This window comes from Schistocerca gregaria, chromosome 8, assembly GCF_023897955.1.
Source record: "Schistocerca gregaria isolate iqSchGreg1 chromosome 8, iqSchGreg1.2, whole genome shotgun sequence".
NCBI lineage: Eukaryota > Metazoa > Arthropoda > Insecta > Orthoptera > Acrididae > Schistocerca > Schistocerca gregaria.
In genome coordinates, this window is record NC_064927.1 from 129,246,783 (window position 1) to 129,270,567 (window position 23,785).

At 44.1% G+C, this 23,785-nt stretch overlaps 1 protein-coding gene across 1 annotated transcript in view; it reads left to right on the plus strand.

Moving 5' to 3' along the window:
* Window positions 1-19,778, plus strand: part of LOC126284521 (uncharacterized) — a 32,245-nt gene extending 12,467 nt beyond the window's left edge. Inside the window, exon 2 of the mRNA XM_049983514.1 lies at window positions 17,390-19,778. Within this exon, the coding sequence (XP_049839471.1) occupies window positions 17,390-17,887 (498 nt within the window). The 3' untranslated portion in view covers window positions 17,888-19,778. The remainder of the gene's footprint in view (window positions 1-17,389) is intronic.
* Window positions 19,779-23,785: the final 4,007 nt, after the last annotated feature.

Sequence of the window (23,785 nt, forward strand, 5' to 3'; positions counted from 1 at the left end):
CACGTGGTCCGCAATTATGTTCACGTAGTGCACAGCTCTCGTGATGCCTTCGGCGACTACCACAGGTCCCATGTGAGCTCAGCATAATAGTGCTCTTACCGGATTGCGTCCCTGGCACTGAGCATGTTTCTAAAAGGCTTGTGCCTCCATGACGGCTTATCCGCTCACGACCAGCACTGTATTCGATACGATCTTGCAGTGCCTGTCTTATTCTGAGTTACGGTGTAAAGTTCTTTACATTAAATGTATTCGCATTTACGAATATGGACAACCATCAACTGTAGAATGACGACAGTGAAAATTTGTGCCAGACCTCTACGTTCTGTGATGAGGCGTATGCGTCTAAAGGCCTACTCCCCGTTTCACTTCTTTCAGTCAATTGGACAAAGAAGTTAGAGCTTGTTCGTCACAATATTTAGTAGATTTAAAACCGTTGCGCTCGCAAGTTCAATTGGCCCGCCAGATACAGTGAGTGCTCAAGCTGCAGTGGGCACCACAACATCCTGAAGAAGATACCAGCAGCGGGTTGTAAACGTTGATTCAAGAAATATGGCGCGTCCTAGCAACCCAGCTTGGAGAATGGCATGATATAACAAGAAACAGAAGTCGATAGGCAAATTCAACATTCTAAACAGAGTTTAAAAGAGCTTTAGAGGACTAAGGATGAAATAAATCAGAAGGTCTAGATATCATTCCACCGGAATTTCTAAAATCGTTGGAGGAAGTGACAACAAAACGATTATTCACTTTGGTGGTTGAATGTTTGAGGTGGGTGATACACCATGAGACTTACAGAAAAACGTTATTCACACAATTGTGAAGACTGAAAGAGTCGAGAAGTGTGGGCATTATTACACAACCAGCTTAACAGCGCATGAATCCAAGTTACTCACAAGAAAAATATGCATAAGAATGGAAAAGAAAATTATGGATGATCACCTTGGCTTTAGAGGAAATGAAGACACCAGAGAGGCAGTTCTGACGTTGTGGTTGACAATGGAATCAAGGCTGAAGGAAAATCAAAGTACGTTCATAAGATTTGTCGGAGTATTTCATCTAGTAACAGCGAATACTATGTTCAAGAGTAACAATAGGAGGAGATGGAAAATACCAGAAGATACAATAAGATTTCAGTTAGATTACATCATCGTCTGGCAGTAATTCCGAAATCAGATATTGGACTGTAAGGCGTACCCAGGAGCAGTCATACACTCCTGGAAATGGAAAAAAGAACACATTGACACCGGTGTGTCAGACCCACCATACTTGCTCCGGACACTGCGAGAGGGCTGTACAAGCAATGATCATACACACGGCACAGCGGACACACCAGGAACCGCGGTGTTGGCCGTCGAATGGCGCTAGCTGCGCAGCATTTGTGCACTGCCGCCGTCAGTGTCGGCCAGTTTGCCGTGGCATACGGAGCTCCATCGCAGTCTTTAACACTGGTAGCATGCCGCGACAGCGTGGACGTGAACCGTATGTACAGTTGACGGACTTTGAGCGAGGGCGTATAGTGGGCATGCGGGAGACCGGGTGGACGTACCGCCGAATTGCTCAACACGTGGGGCGTGAGGTCTCCACAGTACATCGATGTTGTCTCCAGTGGTCGGCGGAAGGTGCACGTGCCCATCGACCTGGGACCGGACCGCAGCGACGCACGGATGCACGCCAAGACCGTAGGATCCTACGCAGTGCCGTAGGGGACCGCACCGCCACTTCCCAGCAAATTTGGGACACTGTTGCTCCTGGGGTATCGGCGAGGACCATTCGCAACCGTCTCCATGAAGCTGGCCTACGGTCCCGCACACCGTTAGGCCGTCTTCCGCTCACGCCCCAACATCGTGCAGCCCGCCTCCAGTGGTGTCGCGACAGGCGTAAATGGAGGGACGAATGGAGACGTGTCGTCTTCAGCTAAGTCGCTTCTGCCTTGGTGGCAATGATGGTCGTATGCGTGTTTGGCGCCGTGCAGGTGAGCGCCACAATCAGGACTGCATACGACCGAGGCACACAGGGCCAACGCCCGGCATCATGGTGTGGGGAGCGATCTCCTACACTGGCCGTACACCTCTGGTGATCGTCGAGGGGACACTGAATAGTGCACGGTACATCCAAACTGTCATCGAACCCATCGTTCTACCATTCCTAGACCGGCAAGGTAACTTGCTGTTCCAACAGGACAATGCACGTCCGCATGTATCCCGTGCCACCCAACGTGCTCTAGAAGGTGTAAGTCAACTACCCTGGCTAGCAAGATCTCCGGATCTGTCCCCCATTGAGCATGTGTGGGACTGGATGAAGCGTCGTCTCACGCGGTCTGCACGTCCAGCACGAACGCTGGTCCAACTGAGGCGCCAGGTGGAAATGGCATGGCAAGCCGTTCCACAGGACTACATCCAGCATCTCTACGATCGTCTCCATGGGAGAATAGCAGCCTGCATTGCTGCGAAAGGTGGATATACACTGTACTAGTGCAGACATTGTGCATGCTCTGTTGCCTGTGTCTATGTGCCTGTGGTTCTGTCAGTGTGATCATGTGATGTATCTGACGTGAGGAATGTGTCAATAAAGTTTCCCCTTCCTGGGACAATGAATTCACGGTGTTCTTATTTCAATTTCCAGGAGTGTAGATACAGATCACAATTTAGATGATGAAGTGTATAGGCTGAAGTTTAACTGTGTAGTCATTAACAATCGATGGCCAAAGAAGTGAAATACGGAAATACTAAGGAATGAAGAGATACGCTATAAGTTCTCTAAGGCTACAGATATTGCGATAATGAAGAGCCCTGTGGGCAGTTCAGTTGAAGAGGAATGAAAAAGTCTAAAATGGACAATGACAAGAGTCGGGAACTAAAACTTTAGGCAGAAAGAAGGTAACTATGAGAAAACCATGGGTAACAGGAGAAATACTTCGGTTGATCGAGGAAAGCAGGAAGCACAAAAATGTTCAGGGAAATTCAGGAATACAAAAATACAAGTCGCTGAGGTGGAACAAATCGGGAGTGCAGGGAAGGTAAGGGGAATGGCTTAATAAAAAGCGTGAAGAAATCGAAGAAGAAATCATTGTCGGAAGCACTGGTTCGGCATATAGAAATGTCAAAACAACCTTCGATGAAGGTGAAAGCAAAGGACGATAACATGAAGAATGCAATAGTAAGTCCACAGTTAAATGAACAGGAGAGAGCTGATAGATCGGAAGAGCACATGGCAGGACACTATGAGTGGGAAGACTTGTTTGATGAAATGATAGAGGAACAAAAAGAAGTCGGTGTAGAAGAGGGGATACAGTGTTAGAATCACAATTTGAATGAGCTTTCGAAGACTTAAAATCAAACAAGGCAGCAAGGATAGATAACATCCCATCAGAATTTCTAAAAACATTGGGAGATGTGCCAACAAAACGATTATTCATGTTGGTATGTAGAAACTATGGGTCTGGAAGTATACCATATGACTCTCGGGATAACATTCGCAGAGTTAAAAAGATTGAAAGAGCCGACAGGTGCGAGACTTACCGCACAATCAGCTTAACAGCTCATGCATCCATGGAAACGTAAACCGAGGATATGTTATATGACGATCACTTTCGATTTAGGACAGATAAGGACACCTGAAAGTTAGTTCTGACGTTGAAGTTGAGAATGGAAGCAAGAGTTAAGAAAAAATCAAGACACGTTCACAGGATTTGTCGATCTGGAAAAAGCGTCTGACAATGTAAGATGGTGCAAGATGTGCGAAACTCTCAGAAAAATAATGTTAAGCTACAGGGAAAGACGGGTCATATAAACTTGCGCAAGAGCAGAAGCAGAACTGTAAAAGTGGAAGCCCAAGAAAAAATTGCTCGGATTAAGATGAGTGTAAGTTCAGGTGGTTCAAATGGCTCTGAGCACTATGGGACTTAACATCTGAGGTCATCAGTCCCTTAGAACTTAGCACTACTTAAACCTAACTAACCTAAGGACATCACACACATTCATGCCCGAGGCAGGATTCGAACCTGCGACCGTAGCAGTCGCGCGGTTCCGGACTACAGCACCTAGAACCCCATGGCCACCGCGGCCGGCGATGGGTGTAAGGCAGGAATGCAATCTTTCGCCCGTACTGTTCAATCAATACCTCGAAGTAGCAATGACGGATATGAAAGAAACGTTGAAGAATGGTATTAAAATTCAAGGTGAAAGTATAGCAATGATAAGATTCGCTGATGATATTGCTATCTTCAGTGAAAGTGAAAAATAATTTCTAATGAGTACAGAATATGGACTGAGAGTAAATCGAAGAAAGACGAAAGTAATGAGAATTAACAGAAATGGGAACCGCGGGAAACTAATCATCAGAACTGGTCATCAAGAAACACAAGAAATTAAGGAATTCTGCTGCCAACGAAATAACCCAAGACGGCAAGGACGACATAAAAAGCAGATTACCACTGGGGAAAAGCGCATTCATGGCCAAGAAAAGTCTAGAATCAAACATAGACTTTGTATGTGTGTATGTATTGAACTGGGGGCCTAGAAACAACGGAGAGGCTCCGTTCCCACGGTAGCCCTCAGTGGTACACAACCCCACAACAGGAAACAGGCTACAGCAGTCAACTCACCCCACCCCCGCCCCACACCGAACCTAGGGTTATTGTGCGGTTCGGCCTCTAGTTGTTACATATTAAATCTGCCAAAATGTTGATAATAAAGATTATTGTTGGCAAATTAATTTATGATACTAAATGTTTATCGCATGCATTTGTATTCACTCTCTCAGAAACTTCTTTTTCCCGCTAAAGGGATATTTACTCCCCTAAGGTGGGAACCACTCGTTTAGGTCCACGGCGTCAGCGCTCCACCACTTGCGACGTGTGGCCACGATATCGCATAGTAGTCTAGTCAACGAAAACCAAAAAAATTTCGACTGGTAGAAGAAAGGTTTTCCTTGAATCTCTCGAAAGCCGCGGCATCTAGCGAAACTGTTTCACACTACAAACCTTAACTGCATTAAACATACCACATTTCATGGTATACAATTCGGGTTTATTTGTAAATGAAGTGTATTAAGAACAAATGTTAAATTTACACTGACGGACCAATACATAATGGCCTCATGCTTAATTGCTTGCCTGTCCGTCTTTGTAACGAAATACTCAACTGATTCTGAGTATCAGAGATCCGACAGTTTGTTAGTAGATTTCTGGAGGTATGTGGTATTACATGTCTACGCACAGGTCATATAATTCGCGTAAATAACGGGCCGCCGATTTGCATACGAGGTGATGGCGCCCGATAACGACCGAGTTGAATTCCATAGGATTTGCATCAGGCGAATTTGGTCACCAAGACATGAACGTGAATTCACGATAATGTTCCTCAAACCATTGCAGCATTGTTCTGGCTCCGACACTAGGACAATTATACTGCTGAAAGATGACATCGTCGTCCGTGAAGACATCAACCACGAAGGGACGCAAGTTTTTCACCACTGTCAGCGTGTTTTCGATTACTACCGTAGATCCCATGCAAGGGAATGTCTCCCACAGCATACTACTGCACCCACCACTTGCGTCCTTGGCGCGGTACATACTTCAAGTCACTTTTCATCTCGATGGCACTACTTGTGAGGACGACCATTTACCTAGGGTAGCAAAAATGTTTTTCACCCGAAGAACCGACACATTTCCATTGATCGACAGTCGAATCCCGACGGTCCCGTGCCCACTGCGATGGTAATGGACGATATCGTTGGGTCAGCTTGTGAACATGTAGCGGTGGTCAGCTGCAGGACTCCATGTTCAACAACGTATGATGAACGGTGTGCTCCGAAACACTTCTGTGTGCACCAGCATTGTGCTTTATCGGCAGAGATGCCACAGGTCACCAGATGATAAAAGCCTCCGAACCCCACTTGCTGTGCAGGCCTGTATAACCGAGCGGTTCTTGACGCTACAGTCTAGAACCTCGCGACCGCTACGGTCGCAGGTTCGAATTCTGCTTTGGGCATAGACGTGTGTGATGTTCTTAGGTTAGTTAGGTTTAAGCAGTTCTAAGTTCTAGGGGACTGATGACCTCAGAAGTTAAGTCCCATAGTGCTCAAAGCCAATTTGAATCCACTTGTTGCGAAGATTCGTGGGCGTCCAACCACCTAGTGGTAATTTCGCTGTCCTCTTAGATCTTTCCGTAGACGCTCAGGATCGGAGGACACGAACATTCGACCAGTTTCGTCATTTTCGAGATACCCGTGCACAGGCTGTGCGTAATAACAATCTGCCCTTTGTCAAATTCGTTCATCTCAATGGTTTTCCTCATTTAACGGGTTATCCCCGTTTGTGGCTGCTCCGCTTACACACTCTTGTTACGCGTCACGTGCCCGCAACGCCATCAGGCGGCAAGTAACGTTCCGGTGGGCAGTGGACATAATTGACTGTTCAGTGTGTGTACCACATTTAAGTAGATTATAAACGTTTTAAGAGGTATGACAAGCCCACGCAGTGTTGACGCACTTTGTGGAAAAAAAACACCCTCTCGCATGTCGGCACACTGCGTCGTGAGTGCTCCATAAGGCGACTTGCGCCGGCGCGGAGCGGCCACGTAAGTGGCGCAGTGTCATGGATTGCGCGGCTCCTCCCCCCGGAGGTTTAAGTCTTCCCTCCTCGGGCATGGATGTGTATGTTGTTCTTAACATAAGTTAACGTAAGTGGTGCGTATGTCTAGGGACCGATGACATCAGCAGTTTGGTCTCTTAGGTATTCACACACATTTGAACATAAGGTGAATTGCGAATGGGTAGGTATAACTTTGTGAAACACCCTGTAGTTGCTGTATGTGAAGTATTGCGGTAGAGAGAGCTAGGAGTTGCCTTTTCGCATTTCATTTTGTAGATCTATGAAGGAGAGAAGTGTTTGAAAACAATCCAGCAACCTACGCCTCCAATCTCCCCCCCCCCCCCCCCCCTTGATCCAACTCCATACTGGCCAGCATTTTTATATGATGTTACGTAATTGCAATTGCTTGTTACATAGATCACTTGAACGATTCCTTCATCGGAACGATATGGGTGAGTTTACAGGATATGTGTTAACATTAACGAACACGTTATTATTTTTCAATTCTCTTCCTGCAACTACAACTAAACTCTTTTGCTGGGTACCAGTTTTTAAGTAGTAATTCGTCGATGGAATATAAGGATTGGTCCAAGAGCAATAATTTTAAATCTGACTAAAAATCTGCTTCACTGTCAGACATTTTATGTTACTCGGCTAAATATCGAGAACTCTTTTTGTTGAATATTGGACTCTTTTCTGAGCCACTGACAACTTTAACAATGGGTAATAAACGTCATTTTTCCGTCTAATGCTGTACGTATTAACATCAATGTTGTTGTGAAATTGTGATGAATTATTTCTGACGAATTTCACTAGCGAAATACGTGCTGTGAAGATAAAATTAAATGTCCAGCTCCATGAAGAGGTACATACATGACATCCATGGGTGAACACCAAATATTATTCTTACTGCTCGCGTTTGTGCAATCAATACTTCCTTTCTAAGTGATGAATTACCCAGAAAATTATTGTGCAAGACATTATTGTGTGGAAAAATGCAAAATATGTCAAGAATTCGATATTTTTGTTTCTACCATTAGCGATTATGACCTTTATAGTTTAAGAAGCTCAGTAATGTGCTTCTTCCAGTTCAAAGTTTCATGAGTATATACACTCAAAATTTTGTTTGTATTCTACACTGTTTACTGACTCCTGTTCATATGCTACATGAATTATTGGTATTACTATTTGTTGTACAGATCTGAATGTGTTGTTTTTATTTCAAAACTCTGGTAGAGCCTATTTTGTGAGAAACACTTAATAATTCGTAATTGTCTGGAAAATATTACTAACCAACTTTTCTGTGGAGATTTATTATAAAATTAGTATCGTCTGCAAAAAATGCGCATTTTCTTTGAATCTTAAGTGGAAGTTCAGTCACATACCCAAGGGATGTGAGTGGAACCAAAATTGAAGCTTGTGAGACTCTTTTTTGCCACTAGTCACTAAATTTTCTACCATTGCGACATTGTCTGATTTATTCGCCACAAGCTTTTTCATTCTGTTCCTTATGTATAATTCAAACCAGCTGTGCGTAAAACCATTAATTCCGTAAAACTTGAGTTTTGTTGGACAGTAACGTGATCTACACAGTCACGCCTTGGAACATTGCAAAAATAGCAGCTGGTGATATACGACTGTCTAATGCTACTATTTGATGAGTGAATGTATAAATAGCATTCTCAGTCGAGTAACCCTTCTGGAATTCAAACTGTGATTTGCAAAGGAAATCGTTCCCACTTAAGTGCGTGATTACTATTGATTACATTACTTTTATATTATTCCTTACCCTCCCCCAGCCAATGTACAAAAATTTGCGACTGCACGAATTTGTTCCCTTAATTGTCCTTCCTTGGCTGGACTATTGCTTCCTGATTAAGGCTGCTGATGCGCAGCTCTTGGCGTCTCGTGTGCAACTGACTGCTTTTATATCGACCAGCAGAGCGGCGCGCCTGAAGATGCGGCTGGCGGTCTTTGCGTGCCGAACAAACGATCCCTTTGCACGCGACCCGCCGAAATAGCCAGACCAAGGTCGCCCTCTGAAGGCAATGCTATAAGGCGCGATACACGGACCCGCGATGGTGGCGCTCTGATCCTGAGCCGGTAATCCGCCACCCAGGCCTGGGTAGAGGTCATCTTAGGGCCCTGGGAGACACGCCAAAGCTGCACCTCCACTCCACTTACAACGGGATTTAAGAGAATTGAAACCCATACCTGAAGTCGTGACTGGTAGATGCTACGTGTTTTGACCGAGCAGCCACTATGAATCGAGGCACAAAGACATTAGCTGCCAGTGGGCTCTGATTTACATCGATGAGGCAATTTGAAAAATTGTGGCAGACTTGGCTTCTAGCCCGGGCCTCCTGCTTACTACGCTGATGCAGCGACCACTATATCATTTAGACACAGTGGTCACCACTATCGCATGGAATATCTTAGCATACTACCCATCAGACCCAAATTCACAGTGGCTGCAGGATCAAAATGGTAGCTGTTCTTTCGGACATCTCCGAAACTACACACTATATATAAGGCCGATGATTCCTTCACTTCAGATGCACACCAAGCTCCAACCCTTACGGCAGTTAGCGAGATGCCGTGGGTAATGAGTCCAATGAGCAGCGGCACTAAATCAATAGTGTGTGGCTTAAGCTGACAATCTGGAGGACTGGAGGCATGCTAGGGTAGTCTGTGTGGTTGTGGCGACCAGTGTGTCCGGATGGTGTGGCGGACAGCGCATCTACCTAGTAAGCAGAAAACCCAGGTTCGAATATCTGTCCCGTCCAAACTTGCACCTTTGATATAAATCATATCCCATTGGCAGCCAATGTCTTTAATTCCTTTGTATTGGTAGCTACTGCTACAGAATGTATTGCTTAGTGGGACGGAGGTAAACACTCATGAATCTAAAATTCCGAACCCGAAATTCTTTATTCCCCTATTGTGTCGCCCATAACAAGGCTCACAAATAGAATGAAGCACTACAGCAGCTTTTTCAGCAATGAGAGACAGTGAACAGGTAACTCGAGTAATCTATCAGTTGGATCGCATCCGTCTAACGACTCAAAACAGTTCACGAAAATTCAAACTGCCATCAAATTATCATAAGAACATGGAAACTGTAATATGCACTATTAATAGCAGTTCAGTTTCAACTGGGCACACACAATACGAACTTGGTTTGTTAGTGTGGTAGAAAGGCAAGACAAATCTTTGTTTCACGAACACCTCACTTTACTTGATGACATAGAGAATCTCCAGCTTTTTCATAATACTCATTGACTGCAACTATCTCTTCCTCCATTTTCAGTTGCTAAGAGATGACAGTAGTGTCTGAGTGTGGCGCAGATCCCACGAAGACATGGATCCTAGTTGTCGACTATGTACGGTGCAAGCTGGTGGTGGCTGCATAATGGTGTGGACTGTATTTACGTGGGTCCCCTGTTCCATCTGAACCATTCAGTGATTGGGAATGGTTACGTACGGTTCCTTCATTTGCAGCCATTCATGAACGCCATATTCCCAAACAACAATGGAATTTTTACAGATGACAGTGCGCCATATCAGAAAATCTTGGACAATTTAAGCGTATGATTTGACCACCCAAATCGCCCGACATGAATCCTATCGAACATTTATGTGACATGAATGAGATGCCACTTGCTGCACAAAATCCTGCACCGACAACACTTTCGCAATTATGGGCGGCTAAAGACACTGCACAGCTCAATATTCCTGCAGGGGACTTCCAAGGACTTGTTGACTTGCCGCACTAAGGGAAAAAGGACGTCCAACAAGATATTAGGTGGCATCCCATGACTTTTGTCACCTCGGTGTGTTTCTCCTGTGGTGTGCTGTTCTTACATAGCCCATGGGAGAACATCTGGTATCCACGTTTACATCTACTTGATTACTCTGCAGTCCACACTTAAGTACCTAGCAGAGAATTCTTCCAAACACCATGATACAATTTCTCTGCCGCTCTAATCTTGAACAGCGTGTGAAACAACTGAACGCTTAAATTGTTCTGCACGAACTCTCATTTCTCTTATTTTATTACGATGATCATTTCTCCATATGTCGGTTGGCGACAGTAAAATGATTTAATATTCAAAGCATGAAGCTGATGATAGATCATTAAAAAATATCGCCACAGGAAAAAACGCCTTTGCTTTCTTGATTGGCACCTCCACTCCCTTATCATATCGGTGACAGTCGCTACCCTTATTCGCGGTAATATGAAGTTCTTTGGACTTTTTCCATGTCCTCCGTCAGTCCTAGCTGGTAAGGATCTCAAACCGCACAAGTATAGCAGAGGATGGGAAAGTCCAGCGTAGGCAGTGTCTTTAGTAGATTTGCTGCGTCTGCTAAGTGTTCTGCCAAGAGAACGCAGTCTTTGATTTATCTTCCCCCACAATATTATCTATGTGACGCTTCCAGTTTAAGTTGTCCGAAGTTGCAATACTTAGGTTTTTAGTTGAACTGATAGCCTTTACAATTGTGTGATTTGTGGCGTAACCGAAATTTAATGGATTTCTTATGCATGACCTCACAGTTTTCCTTATTAATTTGGATCTTCTGATGTCTTTACCATATGGTAAGTGGCAGCGTCATCTGCAGACAATCTAAAATGGCTGCTCAGATTGCCTCCTAAATCGTTTATCTAGGCCAGGAACAGCAGAGAACCTATAACACTACCTTGGGGATCGCTGAATAGCACTTCTGTTTTATTGTATTGTCGATTACTTGGTACTGTCAACCTCTCTGGCAGCAAATGACGAATCCAGTAACAGAACTGAAGGGATAGTTTACAGGCATGCAATTTCACTAGAAGTCTCTAGTGAGGATCGGCATCAAAAGTCTTCTGGAACTATAGAACTGTGGAATCAGTTTCATATACCTATCGATAGCACTCATAACTTCGTGAGAATAAAGAGCAGGTTGTTCTCCACAAGAAAAATATCTTCTGAAACCGTCCTGGGCGTCAGTAGGACGTTTTCGTCAAAATAATTCATAATGTTCGAACACAGTGTTTGTTCCATACTCCTTCTACAAATTTATGTCGGTGATATGAGTCTGAAATTCAACGGATTACTTTTACTTCCTTTCTTGACTGTTAGTGTGACCTGTGAACCTTTCCAGTCTTTTGGGGACGTGTCTTCGTCGAGTGTTTGTATGGAGCACGATCCGAAAGGAGCCATATTATTATGCTATCTGAACATGAAGATTTGTCTTTATTAAGGTCTTTAAGCTTCTTCGTTACACCGAGGGCTTCTAACTTCTAAGTTACTCATGTTGGCAGCTGTTGTCGATTCGAATTCTGAAATATCCGTCTTTTTCGCTGGACGAATTTCGGAAAACTGTGTTTCATATCTCTGCTTTAGTGGTGAAGTCACCGATTGTACTAGCTCTGGTAACCCTCCGCGAATTTATTGATTGTGTACTTTGCATACGACCAGCCTGTCTTTGGATTTCCTGTCAGATTCCGAGAGAGAGTTTCATTGTGAAAGCTATTAAAAGCTTCTCGTATTGAAGTCTGTGCTAAGTCAAACAGCTCCAGTCTAGGAGATTTTTGCTTCTGCAACAGTGTTCTGTCCTGTTTTGTGTACCATTGTTTGCCAGTTCTACCTCTTATTGATTTATTTGGTATGTCTATCAACTGCCGTCGATTTAAACGACCTGGTGTGTGTTTACATGGTTCGAAAGAAGTGGAGACTGTTCCTTAGGAAGGCGTCAAGCGAATTTTCATCTCCTTTTTTTAAGACATTTTGCGTTTATTTCTGGTGTGTTTGGATGTCACGGTAAGCAGTCTTGCTACAGTGATGTTGTAGTCACTAATCCCTGCATCCAACATGATACCCCGTGTGTGCTCAGGATTATTTCGTGCCAAGAGGTCAAATATTTCTCATAACCATTTACCCTTCGAGTGGGCTCTTGAGCAAACTGCTGATCAGTATCACAGTACCATAGTACTTAAATCACAAGTGACAATAAACGTTGGCTTTGGAAGTATGCTTTGGTAGCCTAACAGTTAATGTGATTTAGCAAAAAAAAAAGAGGAAAACAATGAATCTACGTTTGAGTAATGTTTCATATTGACTGCTACTTTTCAGGACAGGAGCTCATGTGGAGAGAAATACAAAAACAGCGTAGCGGAAAAGCTTTATTGGGAAAACCCAGGGCAGAGGTCGCGCAAAGTAACACGTCAGCCGCAGCCACAGAAAAGCATTCTTGTCCTGGGCGATGCACGTGTCTATCCCTGAGTTCGGAAGGGGCGACCATCTCAGTCGATCAGCGTTCTGGCTGCTGCCTCTCAGGCACACAGCGCGGCACAGCAGTCTTCGACCACCAAAGCTCCTCACAAAGTCTTCCATAATCAGGCACGTGTGGTTATATGCAACAACACCAAATGTTTGTCGGAAGAGGCAAACGAGGAAGCAAAAATCTCATTAAACAGGAAAAGGGCTGCAGGAACCGCTGACTTTCAATCTCACAATAAAGAGAATAAAGAAGGAGGCGTAAAAACATAGCTACAGGTTCTTCCCAACATTTACTGCTTCAGGAAAGACGCCGAAGAAGGAGGAAAAAATGTTTCATATTTTGGTATCACTGATGAACAGGATGTCGCGGCACCAGATCACAATTTACATGTGACATTTTCCTTATTACATCGTCACTATCGTTGTAAGCGTCTTTGTCAGCCACGAATCGTTTTCTTTACCCCTTTCTTGTTTAATGTTTACCCCTTTCTTACGTAAAGCATATTTAGGTTTGCAAAACTGGAAGAGGAAATATCGTGTAATGGAAGTTGCTATAGAACAAGAAATGACTGTACTCTAATCTTCGCTGATCAACAGATGGAATACATAGACGCGAATAAAGATAAGCGAGAAATTTGGGTATACGATCCTGCCAAATTAAATCTGTCTGTCTGAAGTCTGGGCTACAATTTTACAACACGGAGAGGAATTACACAAGCCGGCCGCGCTGGTCTCGCGGTTCTAGGCACGCAGTCCGGAACCGTGCGACTGCTACGGTCGCAGGTTCGAATCCTTCCTCGGGCATGGATGTGTGTGATGTCCTTAGATTAGTTAGGTTTAAGTAATTCTAAGTTCTAGGGGACTAATAACCACAGCAGTTGAGTCCCATAGTGCTCAGAGCCATTTGAACCATTTTAATTACACAAGACACTAAAAACGAAGCAAGAAAAAAGTGTAATTGGCCAGTTTGATTCTATGCTGTGGAGTGACAACATCGCAGTGAAGGTCTTGCTATGCAAGTCAGTCGCAGAGAGTAACACGACATACAGCGATGAAATAGGGGAGCTACCCAAAGAGGAGGAAAAACAACTTATGTCCTTTGAGATAGATTTATGGCGAAGCAGTTATATCTCCACATTAGAACACGCCAGAAATGAAACAGTACGGGGAATTATAGGTCAAAAAGACACTATTCTGGATGCCATAGATGGTAAAATAACTTGGAGCGACCATCTCCAACGAACGGATGATAATAGATGGCCTAAAAGGATCTATGAATGGACATCAGCTGAACAAAGGAAACGTGGAATTGCATATTGAAGATAGATGCATAACGTTAATGATGCGATGAATTCAAGGGGTTTTCAGGAAGAAGTCTGGACAGATAGGAAAATATGAAAGTTAAGGATCCGAAGATGGCGTAAACAATATATACCGTACGGGCTAAACATACAATAATATAAAATGTAAGAACTCGAGACGTACTGAGATATTTATTTATTGGCGGTTTGCTACTACGAGTTTTATAACTCAGACTTGGATTTCATGATCGAGCGGTTGCTCATAAGGCACACATCACGCCAGTAAGTGCCCAAGGACGCCTTGCTTGGTGTAAGGAGCGTAAACATTGGACGATTGAACAGTGGAAAAACATTGTATGGAGTGACGAACAACGCTACATAATGTGGCGATCCGATGGCAGGGCGCGGTTATGGCGAAAGCCCGGTGAACATCATATGTCAGCGTGTGTAGTGCCAACAGTACAATTCGGAGGCTGTGGTGTGGTCGTGTTTTTCATTGAGGGGACTTGCATCCCTTGTTGTTTTGCGTGGCATTATCAGAACACAGGCCTACATTGATGTTTTAAGCGCGTTCTCGCTTCTCACGGTTGAAGGGCAATTCGGGGATGACGACTGCATAATTCAACACGACCGAGCACCTGTTCATAATGCACGGCCTGTGGCGGAGTGTGTTACGCCACAATAACATTCCTGTAACGGACTGGCCTGCACAGAGTCCTAACCTGAATCCTGTGGAACACCTTTTGGGATGTTTTGGAACGCCGCTTTCGTGCCAAGCCTCACCGATGGTGCAGCTCCCCGTGAAGAATGGGTTGCCTTTTCCCTCAAAACCTTCCAGCACCTGAACGTATACCTGCGAGAGTGGAAGCTGTCATGAAGGCTAAGGGTGGACCAACAGCATATTTAATTCCAGCATTGCAGATGAAGGGCGCCAAGAATTTGTAAGACATTTTCTGCCAGGTGTTTGGATACTTTTTGTGGCGTCGATAGTTACGATGCCACAACGTAGGTGCACGCTCTCGTAAGTTGGCACTACAAGAGAAGAGCTCCACAACGTCGACCACAGCGCCCTCTGGCCGACGTTGTGGAGCTCAGGGAGTGCCGTCTTGATTTCCCCCATTTTCATTAAGAGCAGACGGCCTGGAAATATGGCTTCTACTTCCGAGTGGGCTAGCTTCCTATTGAGACTTTGTATTAGTTACGTTCAGTTAAAGTATGGACAGCAACAAGTATTTGTTAGTTTTGAGGCTATACAGAACAGCGATCCTAACTTCACAGGATTAGACATTGACTACGGATTCACACCTACTTGCTCATCCAAGCCAAATTTGATATTAACTTGTGTTTTTGACTCTATTAAAAGTTTTAAAGTTACATACAGTACCGAAGTGCTTCACCTCTCCTGTTCCTACTCGCTTCCTTCACTCTCGGCCTATATTACAGAAGCAGTTCACAAGAGCAGACCCACACGTGGCCTCTCCAGGCGGGATACAAATCTTTTGAACACATAGTGTATGATTAATCCGGACAGCCTGTATATTGTTCATATTGACATAATCTGTTAAGACGAGTTACTGTCTCGTTAGATGTATCTTACAAGTTAAGCGAGATATACACTACTGGCCATTAATATTGCTACACCACGAAGATCACGTTCTACAGACGCGAAATTTAACCGACAGAAAGAAGATGCTGTGATATGCAAATGATTAGCTTTTCAGAGCATTCACACAAGGTTGGCGCAAGTGGCGACACCTACAACGTGCTGACATGAGAAAAGTTTCCAAAACGATTTCTCATACACAAACAGCAGTTGACCGGCGTTGCCTGGTGAAACATCGTTGTGATGCCTCACGTAAGAAGTTGAAATGCGTACCATCACGTTTCCGACTTTGATAAAGGCCGGATTGTAGTCTACCACGATTGCGGTTTGTCGTATCGCGACACTGCTGCTCGCGTTGGTCGAGTTCCAATGACTGTTAGCAAAATATGGAATCGGTGGGTTCAGGAAGGTAATACGGAACGCCGTGCCGGATCCCTTGGCCTCGTATCACTAGCAGTCGAGATGAGAGGCATCTTATCGGCGTGGCTGTAACGAACCGTGCAGCCACGTCTCCATCCCTGAGTCAACAGTTGGGGACGTTTGGAAGACAATAACCATTTGCACGAACAGTTCGGCGACGTTTGCAGCATAATGGACTGTCAGCTCGGAGACCATGGCTGCGGTTACCCTTGACGCTGCATTACAAACAGGAGAGCCTGCGATGGTGTACTCAACGACGAACCTGGATGCACCAATGACAAAACGTAATTTTTCAGATTAATCCAGGTTCTGTTTACAGCATCATGATTGTCGCATCCGTGTTTGGCGACATCGCGGTGAACGCACATTGGAAGCGTGTATTCGTCATCACCATACTGGCGTATCACCCGGCGTGATGGTATGGTGTGCCATTTGTTACACGTCCCGGTCACCTCTTGTTCGTATTGACGGCACTTTGAACAGTGGACGTTACATTTCAGATGTGTTACGACCCGTGGCTCTGCCCTTCATTGGATCGGTGCGAAACCCTACGTTCCAGCAGGACAATGCACGACCGCATGTTGCAGGTCCTGTACGGGCCTATCTGGATACAGAAAAATGGTCGACTGCTGCCCTGGCCAGATCTATCACCAACTGAAAACGTCTGGTCATTAGGTGGCCGAGCAACTGCCTCGTCACAATACGCCAGTCACTACTCTTGATGAACTGTGGTATCGTGTTGAAGCTGCATGGGCAGCTGTACCTGTACACGCCATCCAAGCTCTGTTTGACTCAATGCCCAGGCGTATCAAGGCCGTCATTACGGCCAGAGGTGGTTGTCCTGGGTACTGATTTCTCAGGATCTATGGACCAAAATTGCGTGTAAATGTAATCACATGTCAGTTCTAGTATAATATATTTGTCCGCTGAATACCCGTTTATCATCTGCATTTCTTCTTGGTGTAGGAATTGTAATAGCCAGTAGTGTACTTTCTGCTTATGTTTCAGCTGTCGAATTGTACGTTTCCTAACTGGTGGTGGCCGTTCACAACGGAGTACCCACCGCTACCGCTCCGTCTGAGCAGTTATGGGCCAAGTTATTCTGTTATACCTTACGCACAAGCTTAGCAAAGGGTCGTGTATTCTTCACTGTATGTCCTGCTGGGGCGTTCCGTTTTTCCTCGTGTTGAGTCGTGTTCTGCTTATTGTGCAGGCGTTGCTGGGAGCGGCAGTCTGCGTGCCCCATCCAGAGGCAGAGGAGATGACGCCGTCGCTGGAGCTAACAGTGACGGCGATGCTGCCAGTGGGGGCGGCTCGCGGGGGCGGCGTTCCGGAAGCAGAACGGGGCCAGGTGCTGGAGCTGCTGGCCGGAGCGCTCGCCCCCCGCCTCTCCGAGGCTCTCCACCGGGGGCGGCACGGCTGCGGTGGAAACTACACGGCGGCCGCGCTGGAGGCGGCCATGAAGGCCCTGCTGCCTCCGGAGGCAGAGGACGCCGAGGCAGGAGGCTGGACGCAGGAGGCGGCGCCGGCCGGCTGGCGGCGGCTCGTCACACACCGCCTGGTGCGACTCAGCCCGTCCCCCGCCGACGGCAGGCAGTTCTTCGATGACATCGACCTCTCCTACCAGTCCATCATCACCCTCATCGTCGAGATGTTCGCCTCCATGGTGGGCCTCGGTTGGGGCGCCTTCTCCACCTTCACCAGCGGCTAGGCCTGGTCGCCGACGCGAGCATCGGATTCGTTTAGTATCGCCTCCACTTTCACTATCATGTATCTACCATCTCTAAACGACAGTTATTTCCACTACCAGCCGTTAACTATATCATCTTACCAGTTTATTGCCACTATCGCCAATTAACGTGTTACTCGACTGGCCTATAACTCCAGGTGCCTCCACGTTCGTCGTGCTTATTTCATCTGCTGGTCGTCTTCTAAAGGCTGCCTCCCAAATATCTGCCATCTGTAAGATGCGCCCAAATGAAAAGGAGAGTACAGATACACGTAAGAAACATTTTAATTGCAGATGATTATACATACGTGTATCATCATCATGAAAATCCCCAACTAGCGATCAGAGTCCTTGGTGATCCCCTTTTTCGATGTAGTAGGAACTTTTAGTTTTCTGAAAGACCCATTTGGGTTAAGAACCTCTTCCACCTTATGCCGACAACGCAAGTGGGCGCGTTTTCAATGGGTTTCCTTCTCTGCAACTTGGCAGGCACACTGGATTCGTTTGCTTCTCTCGTTACTCCTAATACAATACACAGATATTGTTTCATATAGTTATGGATCGTTCGTTGCTCAGCAAACTCCAGTCTCGAGGAGGTCCAAAGATACATTTCATCACCCTTCTTTCCAACTTTCTTTCTGTCCAAAGGCACAGAGTACAGATGGGCGAAAGAATGTGTTACAGATTTTTTTCTGTATTACAACACTTGGATTCTGAAGCAGATCACATTGGGTAAATTACAGAGTAGGTAAATGAAAGGAAGACAATATTTGGCGAACAAACCAAAGACCGTCTCGATGTACACAGCTCAAGCGGCGAAATACCTGATAAGTGTTTTTCAATAGCAAAGCAGTGTACGATTTACTGATGTACAGTGCAATTCCTTGGCAGTCATGTATGGAACAACACATCAGGTAAAAGGTCGCCAAGCCACACACGTAATCCTCTGGAATAAATGCTAAGTTACAGCTTTGCATGAACGTTGTGGTGCTGCGTTGATACAGGGTTCAACTTCGGCCTTTAATGTTTGGATGACTGTGGGCTCGTTGGCGTAAATCCGAGACATCAGAAAAAGCCATACAAAAAATTCCATATATCTTAAACAGCAAGATCGTGGCTGCCAGTTCTGGTCACCAAAATTCATGTAAAACCGTTATTGTTTTACGAGCGGCAAGGCAATAAAACCATTCTACTGAAATCACATGTCTTCATGAGCGCTGCCACATGTCTACAAGAGCACTTCCAGTTGAGCTACAAAGAAGAGGATTATCATGTTACGATGCCTCTGTGATAAGTTTCTGAAGAAGACTCGCCTCCAGCTATAAAAAGGAGTAACAACTGTTTATGCTATTATCGAGGAATCCATCATGCATTCATCCAGGGACATCAGTTTTCCATTAATGTAGAATACGAGGTGAAGTCTTTCACTATTCATGCTTAGTTGGGCATAACGGCACGCTGTCTGTCGGGATATACATTAACCGACAGCGATTACGTGGTGCAACGCCGGAAGACAAAATGTCTCCTTTTCACTTCGGTGCGCATTGAGTACTGCAGTATCATACATTTAGTACAGCACTTTTTTCAGCGCTGGGAAGACGGAGTCCGTATCTCAGAATGTAAAAGCTTAGCTCCTCTCGGTATCTTTATTTTGTACTTCTTATTTATTCGTGAATATAACTGACTGTGCAATAACTGCGACACCTGAGACATATTACTAGTCATTCTACTGAGTAATTGTCTACCTCAAATAGGCACCTCTGCCAAAAAACGTTTATTTAATGTAGAATTAATCTTTTGTGTCTGACACCTTTCTTTCTCCAATGACATACTGTTTCATGATGTTAAATCTGTTATGCAAATGTGAAATAAATAACTGTCCAAAAAAAGTTTATTTTCCTTCTTCACGTCGCTCCCACGCACATGGATATCAATGTGACTTAACCGCACAATCCACGCTGAAAGCTCTACCGCTCTTTGCACAAGGTGTAAAGCGTAACTGACAAAAACCTAAAATTGTTAGCAAAGTTTGTAGAATTTCTTCAGAGGTTTATTTTCCTCGTAGCAAGTCACCCAGCTTAGGTTTGCTATATACTTACCCAGATTTTATATTAGATGAATTATGGCTCAAAAGTATTTTGTAGTTGAAATAGTAGATTTGGAGGCGTGTTTATCTATACACGGAATCAAAACAAACCGCTCGTTCAGACAGAAGACCGCTTGATCTAGCCGCGCTTACACCTACTGATTGCTGAGGGTAGGTAAGTATAGACTTTAGCTGTAAAGATTTTTTCGAAGGGGTTCATAAATATTTTGTAGAATGGAAAGGCTGCTACAAACCCAACTACATCAAGAAAATATAACTCTAATATCCTTATTTACTTACAGCACTGTCTGAAACTAGTGGGTATACAACACACTTCACACAAGCTGCCTTAAACAGCACTGAGTCAAGGCCAAACTCAGTCCTTCATTGCGAAGGTGTTTGGCATCTGGCAACAGCTTGTGAGTGCCTGGTCTCACCTTCAGCAGGGGAGCGTTACAGAAGAATGTTATGCAACAGCTCTTGGTGGCCAGGCGTCACAGACTGAAGCGGTTTGCACATCTACAGACCCAATTACATGGCGCGTTCCATGTATAACGATTTTACGACTAAGACGTGTGGCGCCTGAAGATGGCATTAATGTAATGCCGAAACTGGTAGCACATAAGAAGTTCATAAAATAAATTTATAGAATACATACGGCTATTGGTAAATTATTCCATAAAGAAATATTCCCTTAGTGGCAGATTCTGGAAAGAACCTTTCCATTTCTTGTGTGTCCAGTCCATTAAATTCTGGATACACTCCTCTAGCACGGTAGCTAAAACACTTCAGTTCTCTCCGATTCCAGTTTTCTAACCGTCTACTTTTTTGCAATGCTGTGCTCCAGATGAACATTTAATAGAGGGCCGCAGATACTTTCATGGGCATTTCTCTAGTATTTGGATATTTTGAATGCGGAAGCACCATTGCTCTGTTTGAAATTATAAACTAGCAGTGTCATCAGAGATATCACGGCAACTGGAAGCTTCTTGGACCATTTCTACTTCGCATTGTACGCAGGAGGTGATGCGTTCTGTTAATAGTGAGATGAGCAGGCACAGTAGTTGGCAGTGGTGTGTCATGAGTAGCTATACGGCATAAGCCGAGTGGTACGGTTGCAGTTATATACTGAGGAAACAGAACATAGTGATTTACTTATTAATTACCTGAGATGAGGAAAGAGATTGAAGCATTTCGAGAAGAACATTTTATTACGATTATTTTGATGAGTAATAGAAGAGGATTTAATTTAAGGCAACTGATTTTAGATTTTGTACTTTATTGTGTTTGCTTGTAGTTACGTATTCTCGTTTCAGAAATGCAGAGACTTGAACACAGGGAAAGATGAAGAGCGAATTGTAACTTTTTATTTTTGAATTCGGGAGTAGGAGTAGCTACTGAATACTTAATACCATTTCTACGAGTTGTATTTTTTGATAAGATCTCATCTGATGTTAAAGACTCTTCGTCTGTCCTACAAAGAAGCGTAGTATTTTGGTGTATATTTTAGCAGTATAGAACTCGTCAAATCAGAAATCAGATGTCATAATTTATCGCAACTCATTATCCGCATCCGAATTCCAAGCCAAAGTATCAGTTATCATTTTTACGTATTGAGATTTGTTATGAAGTAAGTACGCTTTGCCTTTTCTTTTAATTTTGTGAAGTGTAAAATAAATTGTGTTTTATTTGTGTTTTCTGTTTACCTAAGCCGTATTTTTTTTTCTTCAGGTTGTAACCTTCTCAGATTTAACTACATTATACTTGAAATTGCTTTTATATTGTTGTTGTAACGCTATTGGAATCCTATACAATAATGAGAAAGTGCAGAAGTCAAAATATGCTGAATGTACTTCATTTTGGCCACCAAGCACAAGCTTAAGCACATGAGTGTTTGGAATACCAAATCTGGTATTAAAGACCATGTACGTTCTGCTACTAGTCAAACGTCGAAATGAAATGTAAATTAGTGAAGGAGAAGGAGTTCGAAGAAACTGACTGTCTCGACATCTCCTGGTGCACTGCAGTTACGAACATTAAAAATCATAAAACTTTTATTCGAAATTCTGTATATCTGTTACCTTTTGAGCAGTATTTGTTCAGAAATATTAAACTCAGTTTCTTCCAGCGAGATATTTCACTTCCTTAACGGCCATATTGGCACTTATAGAAAGTATGTGTCATATTTTCTTCTGCACCCCACCCGATCAAAATCGAGAAGTATCCCTTGGGTAGGTTTACTTGTTGCAGTGCTTTAAGTAATGTTTCTAAATAATAGCCTCGTTTAGACGATCTAATTTTTCCCATTTACGGACGCTGACCTGTCCACTCAGAACAAGTCAACGTAAAATAGCTAATGCTTTGACAGGCATGAGCTATTGCGGCTTCCATAGCGAAAGACATAATGTATCTACTATTTTGTGGGACCGACAGTATCCAGATACTGCCATCATCATCGCACAGCCCACACACACAAAGTGTGCGATTATTCCCAAATTTCGTCTGCCGTAGGCTTCCTGCGTTACTACATGTGTCCTCGGCTGTCCTCAGATTCGCCTTTTGTGAATTTGATGTCGCGCAGGTCCCGTCTTTACGACGGTTAAATCCCTCTTTGTCACTACATACTGACACTAGATCAGAGAAAGTGAAGTATGCTTCGAATGAAAGAAAAGTAGCAAGGGGTAACCAGGGACCTCAACCGAAACATATATGAGCAGTAACATTAGGGCACGAAGATTACTTGCGAGTATCAACGACGACACAGCTAAGTGCAAAGACTGATTGCTTAGACCTTACTGTGTGATCAGCCAGCATCTAATTTAGGGTACCATCTAAAGCAGAGATGAAGGAACAATGGAAATAATTGTGTAAGTAAAGAATGTTAGAATGCCTTCTCCGTTACCAGCGCATCGGTCTCTTCCTCTTACGGAAGATCTGGTGCTCTGCATATAGCTTGCGATCTGCTGTGCCGCAGTTCTCCAACATTAGCTGCAATGTTCTCTGCTCTACCGACGCCTTTCAATATTGCATGGACCACTTCCATTTATTGGCACGATGAATGTTTTACTATGGAAGCTTTCAAATCTCCCACATCGCTGTTACTGCTGAATTATTAACGTGTTTTGAAAATATGACATGCCCACATGTCTAACGGCTGCTGCGCACTTTGACTTCGAAATGGCGGGTGATATAGACGATCTAGAAACTTGTTGATAAAACAATTTCCACGAAACTAGAAAAACATCAAAGACCATTTTGAATACGGTATTAACTATCCAATGCGAAAATGTATGTGACGGCTTAATGACGGCTGCTCTTTCACACCGTGCTATGTACACAAACACTTTGTGACATTCCGACAGGAGGTGAAAACGCTTCGACGCAGAGGCAAAGAGCTTGACGATATAGAGAGACGTAATTACAGAATGCGAGTGCCCATCATTATTTAAAGTGAAACGTCCCCTTAGAAAAATTGTGCAAGATTGTGCTTAAACCGACACACAATATTTTTTTAGCGCAACGAAATCTGACTTTCAGTAATCCCTACAAGAGAATGGCGTTGACTAACATTAACCTATACGTTTCACAAATCACTTACCTCACAAAAATCTTCGTTACTCAAGCTACTGCAATACAGCGAGCGCCACTACTGCCAGCTAAATAAAAGATTCAAACTACAGAAGGCACTAACTACTGATAGACATAGTTAGCGAATGAAAGATTTTAATAGTGAACAAACAATGTATTTACCTTAATAGTCGTAAAATATAAATAGCAGTTCATGACACCCAGTC